General features: G+C 36.7%; 1 protein-coding gene across 1 annotated transcript in view; it reads right to left on the reverse strand.

Annotated features, from left to right (window-relative positions):
- The window catches only part of CNTNAP2 (contactin associated protein 2), a 1,621,124-nt gene extending 1,604,529 nt beyond the window's left edge, over positions 1 to 16,595 (reverse strand). The window contains exon 1 of the mRNA XM_064372470.1: positions 16,493 to 16,595. Within this exon, the coding sequence (XP_064228540.1) occupies positions 16,493 to 16,541 (49 nt within the window). The 5' untranslated portion in view covers positions 16,542 to 16,595. The remainder of the gene's footprint in view (positions 1 to 16,492) is intronic.
- Positions 16,596 to 18,006: the final 1,411 nt, after the last annotated feature.

Genomic DNA, 18,006 nt, shown 5'->3' on the forward strand with positions numbered 1-18,006 from the left:
AAGTACAGTCATTTGTTTCAACAACAAAATGCAAAATGTAACAATGCTGAGTCCTTTATTTGAAAGGGAAGAAAGCATTCAGTGATTGACAATGATCATACAGTGGGATATTGTTATTGATGCCAGACTGTTCTCATCTTACGCTAAACATAGATCCAGTTTATGGCATATCTGGTAGACCTCAGATACTTTCCATTTTGTGGCTGAGGTTACTCCTGTTACTCATTTTCTTTTACTTTCTACTGACTTGCTGCTCTTTCCCATGTGTGTTTTGAATATTAAGAGTGTTAGTGACTTTAAAAATACGGCTTCTGTCAGATTCTAGAAGAATCTGCACATCAGTAGTTTTTTCTTATTTAAATTATTTTCTGGGAGAGAGAATGTGGGTCTCATTGTTCTGTTCGAATCTTTACAGGTTCTCACATATATAATATTTAACGTATAGGTTTGTCTTTCTTTTGCCTACCACCTTACATAATACAAATTCAAAAACTAGACTAAATTGATGTGATTTTGGCTAGCCTTTTACTGTAGGGAAAAAAAAGACACACTTTTAACAAATACATCATTATGTGAAAGTATTTAAAATAACATCTTTTACTTTCAGATTATTTAAAACATAGATTAAGAAAGCATGCAAAGAAATCACAAAGGCATTCTAAATGAAAATATCTGCTCAATATAAGCCTCTCAGAAATAAAAGAGAAATATATCTTTTTGGGTTCTAAAACACTAGTGGGAAAATTTCAGTTATGCCCTATAACCAACTCAAATAATACTCCAATTTTTCCAAAAGAAAAGTTCTCACAAAGTCAGGGAAGACATGCGGAGAATGGAATAGTGAATTATTTTGAAGTCAAGAAGACTTCATTTCAAATACTAAAATCTGGTTTCTGTTAGCTGTGACCTCAGGCAAGAATCTAAACTTTCTTGAATCTCAGTGTTCCTATTCATAAAACTGAGTTTTGTAACTTCTGAATTTCTTCCTCGGGTTTTGTAAGGATCAGATAAAATACTACGTACATAGAAGCATTTATTTCTACATTTTTGAGTATCAACTCCATCCTTGGCACCATCCTAGATGTCAAGAATTCACAGATACTTGAGACACAGGGCATGTCCTCAGGTGACACCCACCCAGTCTCTTTGGGTCAGACAAATAAGTCTACAATACGATACTTCATTATAAGTTCTGAGAGACAAAAGACAAAAAAAAATGGATCTCTTGAAATGATCGAAAAGAAATATGTTGTCTGCCATCAGTAATGACTTTTGAGGAAGGTGATAAGTCACTACCAAAGGACAGGAAACTTAACCATGTGGATGCTGTTTATGAAGACTGATCTATCTAATAATAATATTTTTAAAACCCCTGGAGACCAATGGGAATGTCTTATAACTTAATACTATTTGAATGTGAATATAGGTGTGTGGAAGGTTTGGGAATATAAACGTGGTGGGGCAGTGGTAACACCCTTTGCTATCTTGGCTTCCTTGGGACTCGTTTGCTGTGGACCGCCAGCCCTTCAACAGTAAAGAAGTCATCATTTCTCTTTATCATCCTCTTGTAGGGGGAAATGTAATAATTCTCCTCTGGGAATCCTATGTGAGCCTATGAGAATGCATGACCTTACAAAATGTAAGAAGAGTCTCCACCAATCCCTATGACTCTCTCATACCATAGAAGGCTGTAAACCTCAGAAGCATGAGATTTTAACTTCCACTCTCTAGAACACTCGGGGAGGCAGAGTAAAGAAGTCAACAATACTTTTCATCACCTTAACAGCACATCTTTATAAGGCTTATTTGGTGGTGGTCTAAGCAGAGAGTTGAAAACAAAAACCAAACCAAACAAAACCCAATTCTTATCCATCCAAATATGTATGTGCCAAAGACTGGATAGGGAAAATTATAAAACACACTTAATTATTCATTGTTCATGCATATGCTCAGGCACAAACCTTGTAGTGCAACATAATTCATCCTGGAGGAAGAACAGTCTTTCTGGTTGTGGATGTCTGGTGATGTGGAGGTTACAGACATAGTTCAGACAAGGACTCTCCAGCTCAAATAGATACCACTGTATATCAATTTTAAAGCAGAAGACAGATACAAAAGAAATACATTGCAAAAGTTGCTGAGAACGAAAACCAAGCAAAATAAAAGCAACATGAATTCCTTACATTGCTAAGAAAATCAAAATAGTGAAGGAAAGTAAAATAAAACGACCTTTGGGTGAAAGCCTAGGGAAGAAATCTTTCTACATTTTGTGTTTACATTTTGATGTTAAAGAGGCAAGAACAATAAAAATAGACTGTTTTAAATGTCATGGTTTATTGTCAGCAATATTCACGTCAAACATATATCTGAGTTTTTTAAAGCAAGAGGATGAGTAAACAACGCTGACTGCTCATTCTTGGTCTATAGAAAAAGCAGCCAACAAACGCTACACTGCTTTGAATTCTTATTAGTGACAATATTTTTAGAATTACTTTTGTAAGGCATGCATGTTAAAAAAAAAGAACAATGCTGTATTTCTTAATTCTTAAAGAAAAATGTGTGAAAAAGTCATTAATTTGCTAAGGGTATTAAGACAAGGGTCTATTCATTTTAATAAGTATGACCTAACCAGGTTGCTAATAGAACCATTATTAGATTAAATTCTCCCAATTATCTTGGAAATAATTTGCTGTTTTTTCTCTTAATAAGTAAAATTAAAAAAGGGGCAAATAGTTACAAAAGCATGGAATTTTCTCTAATCACAGGAGAGTAGATATTGAAAAATGCAGTCACTTATTTGGTATAGAGGAATTGTCATTTTAAGGTTTAAAATACAGTTTTTACACATGCAGTTTTTCTATGGCCTAAACTTGTCTAATGAATGAAGTCTGTTCAATGCCACTCACCAATCAGCTGATGTGAGCTCCCTAAACAGCTATTCGTGGACTTGCCCTACTCTTTCCTGGCCGTCATTTCTTCTTGTAGACTGCACTGCTTCAACTGGGATACAGAATGTATTTCTTATGAGCCAGATACAGTATTAAGGACTCATACAATATGCTCTGTTACCCAAAAGCAAGCCGAAGTTTGAAAGCCACGTATATGAAATAACATCTTCAGATAAGAAAGGCATGTTTTATCAACTCAGCATTCTCATCATGGTCTCTGTTCTACAATATTGGAAGCATTGAATGTTGATATGATGGGGGTCATTCTCTAATTACTCTGAATATCCATTTTTAAAATGAGATTTAAATTTCTAGTTTATTTATGATGATAATTGTGTTGGTTATTTTTACTCATCTGCTATTACAGTCTAGATTCCATTTGGCTACAACAGTGACCAAACAATTTGTGAGATCATTTTTGGGAAGAAGAAAAGTATTAGTGAATACTAACTCTTACAAATCATTCCTACATAGAAGCTATGAGTATTTGAAATTTTAAATTAGTAGGATAATATATGCAATAAATAACACTTTATGTATTTGTTCACACATTCACAAAATATTCTCTGAGAGTCAAATGTGCATAAGTACTGCATAAAAGTGCTTTGAGGCTGTGAAGAATTTTATTTTAAAAATGAATATTTCTGATGGTAGAAATCATTTACAAAAATTCTCCACCTCCTTATTTGAGATGTGAAAAATACTAAAGACTCTCTATGAATAAAATTATTAAATAGGCCTGGCTCTGTGGCTCATGCCTGTAATCCCAGCACTTTGGGAGGCCAAGGTGGGTAGATCGCTTGAGCCCAGGAGTTGGAGACCAGCCTGGCAAACATGACAAAACCCTGTCTGTACAAACATTTAAAAAAAATTAGCAGTGCATGGTGGTGCATGTCTGTAGGCATACTCAAACATAATATATGAGGCACACTCAACCATGGTATATAAGTCATTGCCTGGTGAGTATGCTTTCAACATTCTATCATTTAGAGCAAGCGTCGATGATACAAATATTTCATGTATTGCTACTAGGGAGGCTGAGATGGGAGGATCACCTGTGCCCATGGATGTAGAGGATGTAGTGAGCCCTGATCATGCCACTGCACTCTAGCCTGGGTGACAAACCTTGTCTTAAAAAAAATGCAAAAAATAAAGAGATAAAGGAATATTAAATGATTACTCTCAAAAACACAATTTGCCTATATGCTTGAATGATTTAGAAAGAAAAATTCAATATGTAAATATTTGATAAAGCTTTTTGCCTAGATATCCTGACCATTCTTCATAAATTTCATAGAATTCATATCTATGTACAGAGGGGGGTGTGGTCCAGACCACTAAGAATCTGTAAGAGCCTGATAAGATCAAGACCAAGAAATGATGATAAATCTTGGCTACATAATGTGGGTGTTCAGTGATGAGAGGGTCCTAGAGAGTATCCACTCAAAGTGTTTCATTATAGAAGTGAGTGAGGAATTTTGGCAATTGAGCATAAGTAGGAAATGGTCCAAGTTGTCTCCTATGGGTAATGAGAAATCTAGACCCATATCAACACTCTTACAAAGGTATATTTATTCTTCACTTCTTAAAATCTTTTTTTTTTTTAATTTAAGTACATTTCTTTGCTTTTTCAGATGTGGTTATCCTATCCCATATGTCCTAAGCTTTATAGGGCCAGTACCAAATAGGATAGTTTCCAGTATTGTGTTTAAAGTAAAATTACCAAACATATTTCATAATGAATTATTCACAAACTACCCCCTCTTTTAGATGACCAGCTATTAATGTTGTGATATAAAGTGAATGTCCGATTATTAATAATCCAGAGCCATTTCAAAGGATGCAGCAGGGATCAATGTGATAGCATTGATGCTAAGCCAGCACATGATTTTCTCAATGGCAAATATTAAGATACATAGAATTTGGTACACAAATGGGAAAGCAGCAACTTCCTAAAAATAATTAACTAAAAAATTCTTAATCTCAAAAGTCCAAAATCGAAAAAGTTTTTTATCTTTATTCTCTTTAATTAACTCTAGTTCATTCTGTTAAAACTAAAAATCATTACACTTAGTATGAAAGAATTTTTGCAATCAGTATTTTCAGAATCACAGTAGTGAACCCATGGGAAATACATCTATATTTCTAAGCATATTAAAGAAACCCTAGTTAAAGCCCTTGACGTGTACAGTGTTTAGCAAAATTGTATAAAAGCAAATCCCAAAGCGGAAATGTATTCTTCTGGCCTTGAAGATGTTCTGTGATAAAGAGAATCTATGATTCCCCAAAAGAAGATATCGGAGCACAACATCTGCCCAGGCTGATCTGATTATGGAAACATGTGCATATATGTGTGTTCACAACACGTATTAACATCATGCACTTTGGGAAACATTGCTCTATGGAAAATGCTACAAAACCTAGCACAGATTTCATGAAGAAAACAAAAACAAGGCGTGGAAATGCCAACATTATAAAATTTAGTGCAATGGCTGAAAGATAAGAATATTATTTAAAAATTAAAGAGGCATACACAAACAAAATATATGGCATACCCAAACAAAACCATTGCCTGGTAAGTATGCTTTCAATATTCTTTCATTTATAACAGTGCCAATGATACAAAGATTTCATGTATTGCACATTTATTTTTATAAAACTCCCAGTGAAGCCAAAATTTTGGTTTATCTTTGAAAATTAAGTGAAAAATAATACATCAAAATTCACAGTATCAGTTAGCTGGAAACTCTCATTCAGTTGGGGAGGTAGATATAAAAGCTGTGAGATCTTTAGAATAAATCTTTGAAAAGTTGTATTTAGAAAATATAATACATAGAGCTAAGGAAAACAAAGGTGATACTTTTTATTTCCCCTAATGTCCAGAACAGTTTTTTATCTGAGGCTCATAATAATTACATGTTAGTTTCTATAAGACATACAGATTCTAAGAGATCGAATTCAAATGACATTAAGAAAATAAGAACAAAACACTTAAAAATCACTGGATTAATCTCTTTCGTTTGAATTGAAAAGATTCTGAGGTGAAAGACCTGCAGAATATTTAAGTTACTGTAGTCCATTCACCCTAAACATATTTAAATTACTTAAAATGTTATTTTACTAATTTTTAAATTATTATAATATTTTGTCTTAGATGATAATGGGGGAAAACATACATACATTGGCAAATACACAAATTCTAACAATAAATTTTTAACAAGACATAGTCTTTGTAATGACAAAGGTATTTAATACAATCCTTGTTTTAAAATGTTGGTATCTGTAGTGTTGTTTTAGAAGCTGGGAGTAATTTATGGGAATAAGATTCATATTTCAATGCAACATAGTTTGTGTAAACTGTTTCTTTTAATCTTCACAGTAGCTCTGCTAAATTATATAACTGATTTTATTTTAAACTGTAAGTAGAGAGACCATACTTCCAGGATTAGCCTAGTGTAACTATTAATGATAGTCTCTTTTACTGTCAAAAGTTCCTGGCTCAGACGATGAATTATTCCACATTATTTCCTTTATCATTATTATATCCTGGTTCAGATAATCATAGACATCAGGAAACCAAGATGCAATACATTTAAATAATTGACTAATCCCGTACTCGTCCTGGGTCAGCTCAGTACTGGAACTTAGTTATGCATGAATACAAGCCACTCTCCTCTCATTGCTCAGCACTGCCTCAGAGCCAACAAAATCAGCAGGTGTTTCCAGAAGAGTCATTTGAAAATGAAGAAGTATAACCAGCAAAAATAGGAATGTCAAATATCCTGAAATGCCCCATTAGAAAACCAGTTCTTTAAATTTTTCTGCTCCCAAGGATGTGCTTTTAAAAGGCAAATCGTCCTAAGAGAGGTAACACTTCACTGATTAATTCATACTTCAGTAATAATGAATTATCTGAGAGTGAGAAAAGGAGCAAAATTTTAAAAATACTACATGGTAGAGACTGGCAAAAGGAAAGAGGAAAAATATTGGAATGGAAGCTGCAAAAATAGGACAGAATCTCATCAATTGGGAACTTTAGTCTACTTCATAATTTAAGCCTTGACGTTATATTCCAAGGGAAGAGCTTGCTTAGTAAGGTTAAGAATACTGCCTGCTGCGGCAGATTTGGGCTGTCATGAGTGGGCTGTATGTCACAAAGGAGTACATCAGGGACTAGAGGCAGCAGAAGTACACCAGCAGGAGGTGCCAGAGCCACACAGGCAGACAATGCCCTCATGGAAGCACTGTGGTTGCGTTCCCAGTTTATACTATGTCACCTGCAATTCTAGATGTAATTAGTTGTGACAGATTCTTCTAATATTTAAAGGCGAAAGAGGAGAACAAAGAAAAAGCAGAGGAAAAAAGGTGTTTTATGAATGTAACGCAGAGACAAGAGAATTGAGACTAGAATAAAGGGAAACATTTGCTTTCTATGAGTAGCAGGAATAATAGATTCTCAAGAGTAGAGTAAGCCATTACCACTTGCTGAGCCACCTGGGAGCCTGTAAGAGGCAGTTCAACATGTGTCCAGAGATAGACATGCATACACAACTGTGAGCTAGGGAAGAGGTTGGCGTTATGCTAATCACTAGAACTACTTCTTGGCCAACAGGAAGTAGAAAATGATGCCAGCCTACAGTGATTATCTGAGCAAGCTGTGGCATCAAGGCCTGGTAGCAATTACTAATTTCAGTGGTGTCCTTTTTATGTTAATGTATTTTTATTATTAAACTGGAAACTATGGCTTTAGTGAATATATTTATTTTTAATTTAAGTCCTGGGATACATGTGCAGAATGTGCAGGTTTGTTACATAGGCATACATGTGCCATGGTGGTTTGCCGCACCTATCAACCCGTCATTTAGGTTTTAAGCCCCACATGCATTAGGTCTTTGTCCTAATGCTCTCTCTCCCCTTGCCTCCCTTGGCTCCCAACAGGCCCTGGTGTATGCCGTTCCCCTCCCTGTGTCCATGTGTTCTCATTGTTCAATCCCCACTTATGAGTGAGAATATGCAATATTGAGTTTTCTGTTCCTGTGTTAGTTTGCTGAGAAAGATGGCTTCTAGCTTCATCCATGTCCCTGCAAAGAACATGAACTTACTTTTTTTAATGGCTGCATAATATTTCATGGTGTATATGTGTCACATTTTCTTCATCCAGTACATCACTGATGGGCATTTGGGTTGGTTTGTGGCCAAGAAACATAAACAAAAACCTCATCATCACTGGTCATTAAAGAAATGCAAATCAAAAGCACAATGAGATACCATCTCATGCCAGTTAGAATGGTGATCACCAAAAAGTCAGGAAACAACAGATGCTGGAGAGGATGTGGAGAAATAGGAACGCTTTTACACTGTCGGTGGGGGTGTAAATTAGTTCAACCATTGTGGAAGACAGTGTGGTGATTCCTCAAGGATCTAGAAGCAGAAATACCATTTGACTCAGCAATCCCATTACTGGGCGTATACCAAAAGGATTATAAATCATTTTAGTATTAAGTGGTATCTTTTAAGGAAAGTTAAGGACTATGGTTCTCTTTAAGATACAAGTAGGGACTTCAAGAGATCTATTCTAGCAGTCTCTCCAAATATCTGTTATTCACATATTCCTTTGATAAGTGATTATTAATTATGTGGCCTGGAAGTGCAATCTGTCTTCCCTGTAGAAGGAAATAAAGGACAGCTAATGTGAAAACAACATCACCACCATAACCTTCTGCCCTCTGGTTTGATAGAGAAAATTAAACATTCTTAAAATGGGAGAAATTACTCAGGGAAAATACGTAAGAGAAAACATCTTTGAGGAAGCAACAAACAAGATTCTTAGAAGGATCTAATAAGTAAAAATAAGTGGCAGGAAGGTGAAAAGAAAGAAAATTATTCAGTATCTACATCAGTTGGGAAATGCTGAGATTGCAAGTTTGGGTTTCTCTGGCTCTATAAGCATAAATAAATCTAATCTGACTCAAACCTTCAAACTCATTTTAGCCCCATCATTGGGCTAATGAAAAAAGGCAGCACTGATATTGCCTCACCGGGTATAATCACATATAAAAAGTGTCACGTTTCAGCAGAAGATATGGATTTGTGCCCCTCTCCCTGTGCCAATGTTCCCTAGCTATGCCACTTTAGAAACTAATGATATATTTTTGGGTTTCTATATGTCTTATTTGAATTTCCAAAAGGGGGAGAGTCACCAGTTTTTGTTTGTGTTTTCTTTAAAACCAAAAGTTATTTAGTAACTAGGAAAATAAACTTACTCCAATGAGCCCAGATAAGAGGAGGTGACTATTCGAACTGGAATGATACATTTCAGAGGTTCAAGCTGAAGTTCAGCCAGAGGTTAAATAAGCTGGAAACAGGGGCCTGAAAGAGGCTGTGAGTGAAATCAGAGCTTAATTTGTCCTTCTCTGTGCAGATACCCCAGCCTCATGCCTTCCCTTCTTCCCCAGCACCTGCTTTCCTCTTCTGTCTTGTTTCACATGGCCTGTTATGGTTTCCCCAACATTTCTCTGGGTTCCCAAAATGATATCACATAACAAAGCAGAGAGATTCTAGTAGCATCCCTTGAGGTCAGGTGACCTCTGTAAGCCTCTGTGGAAGTGGATGGGGACCAGGGCCATGTGGTGGAATGGCTGTCCCTCTGGCAGGAGAACGGGGCTGATTTTTTTTTTTTCGTACTTTAGGTTATGGGGTACATGTGTAGATCATGCAGGATTGTTGCATAGGTACATACATGGCAAGGTGGTTTGCTGCCTTCATCCCCCCATCACCTATATCTGGTATTTCTCCCCACGTTATCCCTCCCCACCCTCCTCACCTCCTGCTGTCCCTCCCCTAGCGCCCCCAACTGACTGCGGCATGTGATGCTCCCCTCCCTTTGTCCACATGTTCTCATTGTTCAACACCTGCCTATGAGTGAGAACATGCGGTGTTTGGTTTTCTGTTCTTGTGTCAGTTTGCTGAGAATGATGGTTTCCAGATTCAGGCATGTCCTTACAAAGGACATGAACTCATCAATTTTTATGGCTGCATAGTATTCCATGGTGTATATGTGCCGCATTTGCTTTATCCAGTCTATGATTGATGGACATTTGAGTTAGTTCCAAGTCTTTACTATTGTAAACAGTTCTGCAATGAACATATGTGTATATGTGTCTTTATAATAGAACAATTTATAATTCTTTGAGTATATATCCAGTAATGGGATGGCTGGGTCAAATGGAATTTCTATTTCCAGGTCCTTGAGGAAATGCCATGCTGTCTTCAACAATGGTTGCACTAATTTACACTCCTACCAACAGTGTAAAAGTGTTCCTGTTTCTCCACATCCTCTCCAGCATCTGTTGTCTCTAATTTTTTAATGATCACCATTCTAACCAGTGTGAGATTGTATCTCAATGTGGTTTTGATTTGCATTTCTCTAATGACCAGTGATGATGAGCATTTTTTCATATGTTTGTTGACCTCATATATGTCTTCTTTTGAAAAGTGTCTGTTCATGTCCTTTGCCCACTTTTGAATAGGTTTGTTTGTTTTTTCTTGTAAACCTGTTTTAGTTCTTTGCAGAATCTGGATATTAGCCCTTTGTCAGATGGGTAGCTTGCAAAAATTTTTTTCCATTTTGTTGATTGTGGGTTCACTCTAATAATTGTTTCCTTTGCTGCACAGAAGCTCTGGAGTTTAATTAGATCTCATTTATCTATTTTGGCTTTTGTTGCCATTGCTTTTGGTGTTTAGCCATGAATTCCTTGTCTATGCCTAAAATGGTTTCACCTAGGTTTTCTTCTAGGGTTTTTATGGTGTTAGGTCTTATGTTTAGATCTTTAATCCATCTGGAGTTAATTTTAGTGCAAGGTGTCAGGAAGGGGTCCAATTTCTGCTTTGTGCACATTGCTAGCCAGTTTTCCCAACACCATTTATTAAACAGGCTGATTTCTACAAAAGGCATATGAAGCACAAGGTTGAAAGTTTGGCAGAAGAATTGATTGGCATCTCTAACTTACCATTGTTTCTAATCAGATTGTTATGAAGATTGAGAAACAAATAGAACACAGATGAAAACAGTTTATAATCTATAAAATGCTATATTGAAAATAAGGTAGAAGAAACACTGTAGCAAACTTTCAAATGTTTTGTATCTGTGCTAACCTTGGGAAGAGTAACGCATCTAACTGCTATTAACCCAGAATGACACAAGACTGGGAAGCCTTCAATGGATGAAAAATGTGGGGATACATCAGAACACACATCACAGGAATAAGGCATTGATACAAAACAACAAAAGCACTGACAAACTAAAAGCAGCCGGCTCCAAAAGACATGTTAGAATTACACATGGATTTTTCATTTTTAACATCACATTTCCCCCAACCTTTGCCATGTATTGGTCCCTGACATCAAGATTATAGCAGATGGATTTGGATTATGGAGACCCATAACCTAAACTCGATTTTATAAATATGTGACACTCTGTTATCCAAATATTTCACTTATACTGCACTTTTCTATGTATTTATAAACCCTCTCTCCAAAATGTATTTTAGGAGTACGATTTAAGTAAATAATAAAACTTGAAGCCAATGTTTGTCAACATAATACTCCACTGAATTTGTTCTTTTCTACATTTGTATAATTAGTAGGTTAAATTCTTATATTGTTCTGTTAGCATATTATCTTCTCGCTTTCAGATGCTTATATAGTGTCTGTATCAGATGACCCTCGCCACTTGTAAATTAAGAAAATGTATCTCCAACATTTTCTGTTTGGAATTCTCTCTCTTCTTTATATATTCCAGATAGATAACATCATGCTATACTTAAAAAAATATCTCCTTTCTCTCAATGCAGGCTATTAACCATGTATATCTTATCATATGTTGTACCCAACATGGCTCTTCTCCCAAGGATATTTGCATATGAACTTTATAGTGGAATAAAATATTTTGTTGTCCAGCCTGGCCAACATGGCAAAACCCAATCTCTACTAAAAATACAAAAGTAAGTCCAGCATGATGGCACTCTCCTGTAATCCCAGCTACTTGGAAAGTTGAGGCAGGAGAATCACTTGAATCTGGGAGGTGGAGCTTGTAGTGAACTGAGATCGTTTCACTGCACACCAGCCTGGGACACAGAGTGAGACCCTGTCTCAAAAAAAAATAATTGTTTTGTATTATAACAACTATGTGTGCCTTTCTTTTTATTTTTCCTTGGAGACGACATAATCTTCTTTTCTCATGGTAGTTCCCTTGACCCACACTCACGTGGCCAGCAAGGGTCAAGCCCTACATGTTTGTGTCTTGTCTGTATCTTCAGAGGCAGAGCAGTATAAAGGGGGAAGATATAGCTTAGTTACCTCACCAGCCACAAAAATTAGCGAGCAAAAATTAGAGGGTTGGGGATGGGGAGTTATACATCATTATGCACAGCGTAATGCTGGTAAGCAAAGCAGTCTTTAGGAGCCAAAAAGTAAATAGCTGCACCTCCCCACATAACAAAAGATGATAAAATGGGCTACAGTGAAGAGTAAACCTGTATCTATAGGACAGACAACACTTCCTTCCCAACTTGATAATTTCACCCCAATTCATGACAATTCAGTATGTCAACAGTCAAAAAGAGATGAATGTCAAGTCACACAGTTAAGAAACCATAACTTTTGTTTTATAATTTTTGGCCTTTGAAACATCTATCTTTCTGGAAATATATTTATCTATCTATCTATCTGTCTGTCTATCTATCTATCTATCTACCTACCAATCATCTATCTAGATATTATTATATAGTCTACAAACCTACAAACTACAGACAAAACTCCTATAAGGAAAGTAAAGACACTCCTCAAATCCCAGTATTCAAATTAAAAAATATATTAACATTTTAGAAGCTTAATATCAGATATCTCACTCTCTCTCTGTATATATGAGTGTATACATAAGTAGTTCTAAATAATGTAATGTGGTATCTTGTATTATGTTAAAACAAATAAAAAATAATTTAACTTTTCTAGAATTAAATGAGAGCAACAAAAGTATTTTTTTTGGTAAAAGATATTAATTCCCGTAAAAAAAAATCGAAGGCAAAATAAATCTGTTCGTAATTTCAGCATCTGGTAGCCTGCCGCTCTAAAAGGTTAGAAAGAAAAAATACCCACATCTCTCTAATTCCCATAATTAACACTTTAAAATTTCTGTGCCTATAACATTTATACTCTGTCCTGCAACTAGAGCACCTATGCTGTTTAGTGAGGTCTTATATTGAAATGGGTTCCATTATGGGAGACAGTGTGTCGATTCCTCAAGGATCTATAAACAGAAATTTCATTCAACCCAGCAAACCCATTACTGGGTATATACCCAAAGGACTATACATTGTTCTATTATAAAGACACACGCACACATATGTTCTTTGTGGCACTGTTTACGATAGCAAAGACCTGGAACCAACCCAAATGCCCATCAATGATAGACTGGACAAAGAAAATGTGGCACATCTACACCATGGAATACTACGCAGTCATAAAAAATGATGAGTTCGTGTCCTTTATAGAGACATGGATGAATCTAGAAACCATCATTCTCAGCAAACTAACACAAGAACGGAAAACCAAACACTGCATATTTTCATTCATAGGTGGGTTATGAACAATGAGAACACTTAGCACAGGGAAGGGAACAACACTCACAGGGCTAGGTCGGAGGGTAGAGGGGAAGGAAGGGGAGGGACAGTGGGAGGATGGGGAGGATGGGGAGGGATAACACCGGGAGAAATGCCTGATGTAGGTGTCAAGGGTGGGGAGCGTGGATGGAGACAGCAAACCACCATGGCATGTAAGTACCTATGTAAGACATGTACATATACCCCAGAGCCCAAAATTAAAAAAAAAAAAAAAAAGAGTTCCTTACTCAACACCAGTCACTTGGCCACGATTTCTTTATTGAGCACTTTCAATTTTCTCATTGTTGACTAGATTGTATCATTTGTATACCTGAAGTGCTGTATGCATGACAGAACCTGACTTGCCCAGATTTACTGTCATATTCTTCAGTCATATTTTCCCTCAAAACTTTTGAAAGTAGCATTTTCCGACTCTGCTTCCATTCCTTACAGTTGCTTTAGGTCTCTTGGTGTCATGGCACTTATTTTAGGGAAAAATACATTCTCTTGGCACCTAGAATTATATGGTATCTCTTTTTTATATTTTGTTCTAGATTTTCTAATACTGGGTTGGTCTGTATTGTAATTACCATTTGGGTATGGACAGTCCATTGCGTCATGTTTTTCTGCCTATATTCATTGTTTTATAGTTGTTTCCAATGACTTTTATGAGAGAGAAACAAATTTACATTTCTATTACTTCAACATCTTTAGGCAGAACTTTTGATAACTTACAATAACTCAACAATACTTTCATGTCCACTGCCTGATGAATATCAGGTCGTAAAAATGAGCTAATTTATACTAATGCTACATTAAAACTGCATTTTTGTTACGTTCCTCCACCTCTGCTTGTATATCAGTCTCTCACCAAGTCTTTTTACTGACTGAGACCTCTTCATACTTCTGTGAGGACCTTATATCATTCTGTACACACTAGGTCAGCTTTTTCTGATCTATATTCTTCTTGGTTTTTGGTCTTTGTAAACCTGATATGCCTTTCTTTACTGATCCAATATTTTTTCTTCCCCTCTTTATTATTTCCTCTTGTTTTTATTTTGAGTTTCTTCCTGCTCTCTTTCTTCATCTTTGTTATAGCCCGTCCTTCCTTCCTTCTTTCCTTCCTTCCTTTTTCCCTTCCTCCTTCCCTCTCTCCCTTTCTCCTTCCCTCTCTTCTTCCCTTCCTTGTTTCTTCCTATATCCTTTCTCTTTTATTTTTTTTATTTCTAGAATTGGTTGATTCAAGATTTATTTTATGATTTCACATTTTTTATTTTCCTTTAGCTTTATTAAGGTGCAATCACAAAAAAAATTATATATTTATAGTTTTCTACACGGTGTTTTGATATATGTATTGTAAAATAATTAACTCAAGATAATTAATATATCCATGACAACACAATTGTTTTTTATAAAGGGTGAGACCACTTAAAAGCTATTATTTTAGCAATGTTCAAGCATGCAACACATTATTATTTATTGTACTTTAGGTTCTGGGATTATGCAGGATTGTTGATCATCCAGGATGTTGCATAGTTACACACATGGAATGTGGTTTGCTGCCTCCATCCCCTGGTAACCTATATGTGGCATTTCTCCCCATGTTATCTCTCCTTAACCTGCTTCCCCCACTGTCTCTCCCCTAGCCCCCGTCAACAGATGTCAGTGTGATGCTCACCTCCCTGTATCTATGGCAACACATTATTAACTATAGTCACCATGCTATAAATAGATATCCAAAACTTATTCATATTGTCTAACTAAAACTTTGTACCTTTTAACAACTATCTCTATTTTTTCTCCCTCTCCACCCAAGCCCCTGTCAACCACCATTACTGTTTTACTGAATAAAACATCGTGGTCTTTGTTTGTTGACTCATATTTACCTAAGATAATATTGTTTCCTTCCTTTTTAAGTTGCTATTCACCGATAGTTCTACCAGTGCTCCTTTGAAGCAACAGAGTTTTTGCCTCTGTCCTTAATTATGTTATTTTACTCTCAATGAATTGCTATACAATTTGAAACTGCCGGTTACTAGTGAATACCGTGATTTAAGGTCAAGAACTCAAGTTGTAGTTGAACACATCTAGCTACTTTTACACAGATTTTATAATAGAGCTACATCCTGGGTCCTGGAGGAAAAATTACAAGGCTATTTGCACCTTCAATAGGAACTAAGTTTTTACATTAATATACAGTAGATACAAAGTGCTCTTTTTAATACACTGTATACATTTTAGGAATCAACTCTTTTACATCTTTAAGTGATTTTTGATTAACAGAATTTTTTTTTTTTTTGAGGTGGAGTCTCACCCTGTCGCCCAGGCTGGAGTGCAGTGGCGTGATCTCAGCTCACTGCAGCCTCCACCTCTGGGGTTCAAGAGATTCTCCTGCCTCAGCCTCCAGCGTAGCTGGGATTACAAGCACCCACCACTAGGCCCAGCTAATTTTGTCTATCTTTAGTAGAGATGGGGTTTCATCATGTTGGTCTTGAACTCCTGACCTTGTGATCCACCCTTCTCGACCTCCCAAAGTGCTGGAATTACAGGTGTGAGCCACCGTGCTAGCCCGTTTCATAGGAATTTTAACTTTAAGTGTTTATGCCATTTTGACTTTATTATTTCAGGCAACTTCAAAATGTCTTCCATTTTGACTTACTATCTCTAACTTCCAGCCTAACTTTTTCTGTTATTCCCCAACAGAGATTACAGGAGAGGTTCGTGGTATCTATGGATCTTTTTTTTTTAACAGGGGTGGCAAGAATGATTTTTGGTGCCTGCCAACATCTGTTGTGTGACTATATATATATGTTATATATACATATATAAATATAACACGTTCTTATTTAACACGTTTATTGATAAAAGAATCGAAAGTTGGCTTACCTCCTCGCTTGTTTATCTTGGCATAGCCAGGAGAATAGCTACCAGACATGGAGGAGGAGCTGCTGAAAGACACGTGGGGGAGTCCAGAGACAAGGGGCTCGTCACATTTTTCTAAAAACAAGAGAGAGAGAGAGAGACTCAATAAAGATTTCTAAATAATGATTGGTATGTGTTGGTTAAAATAATCATTGAATCTGGCATGTCTTTTATAAATCTTTGAAACAACATTTAGCAAATGAATTTAGGCAATTCTGTTACGCTAAACATAATAAAACACAGGACCAGTTTATAGAACCCTCTCTTTTTCAAGAGGAAAACCATACCAAAGCACCTTACTCTGAAGGACCTCAACTCAGATTTGCTATCTGAGAATCATGAGTAAAATTGAGCTTGTTCCTGTAACAAGCTTTGGTATCTGGCATCTCCTGGAAATCTTCAAGTATTTATACACTACAGGAACAGAGCACTAGAGTCACTGAGGTTGGGGCAGGAAAGACAAAGAGGACTCCTACCAAAGCTAAAAGACCGAGAATAGGGAGTTGCTAACCAACATGTATAACGTTTCAGTTATACAAGATGACTACGTTCTGGAGATCTCATGTGCAATATTATAACTCTAGATAATAATGCACACTTATCAAGGCAGATCTCATGTTACATGTTCTTACTAGAAGAAATAACTAGACATCAACAAGTGAACATACAATAATCATCAACTTGAAAATTATTACTGCCAAAAAAATTAATCGGTTTCTATCATACCCAACCAATCAACTGCACTGGAACCAGTTATACCTCAATTCTATTTGTAACACTTTCTGCACTTGGCTTTTATAATGTCATTAACATTTTTTTTCTTTTTTCTCATTAGCTGCTTGCTCTCTGATTCCTTTGATGGATCTTTCTCATTTTGCTAATGCCTAAGTGTTCCTAATGTTAGCGTGGCCGGGACTCTTCTAAGTCTACCCTCCCTCTCTGGGAGAGGGCATGGAGGGCTACGTCTTCTGATGCCGGAATGTTCCAAATCCTACTGCCCTGCTTCAACTCCATAGCTACAGAACAGGTACACGCAGCTTCCAGAGATCACTGTCACAAAAGACTGTGCTGTCTTCCTGCATCCCCTCTCACTCTGGTACAGTTCTTCTGCCTGCGGCAGCTGAAGAAACACTTTTTAAACTGTAAGTGAACAGGTGGCTGCTGTACTCAAAATGTTCTCAGGCTCCTGCTCTCAACTTGGCATACTGTTCATATTGTTTGAAGTCCCCCTGCCACCGCCCTGCCACCCAGTGGGCTACGACGGCCACAGCACTCCTCTCATCTCTCCCCATGTCCTTGTCCTGTCTAGCCACCATGGCCCCATTCCTCTTCCTTTAAAAACAAGCCTGCCCCTGCTGTAAGCCTTTGCAAAGACTATTCCAAGTATCCTCTCTTGTTACCTTTGCCATCGCAGATGTGCTTTGCTAGTTCACCCAGCATTTTGTTGCCATCAGCCTCTGTACCCACAGCCCGCTAGA

The sequence above is a fragment of the Aotus nancymaae genome, unplaced genomic scaffold (genome assembly GCF_030222135.1).
Source record: "Aotus nancymaae isolate 86718 unplaced genomic scaffold, 86718_ANA_hifiasm-v0.15.2.pri h1tg000002l, whole genome shotgun sequence".
NCBI classification, from domain to species: Eukaryota; Metazoa; Chordata; class Mammalia; order Primates; family Aotidae; genus Aotus; species Aotus nancymaae.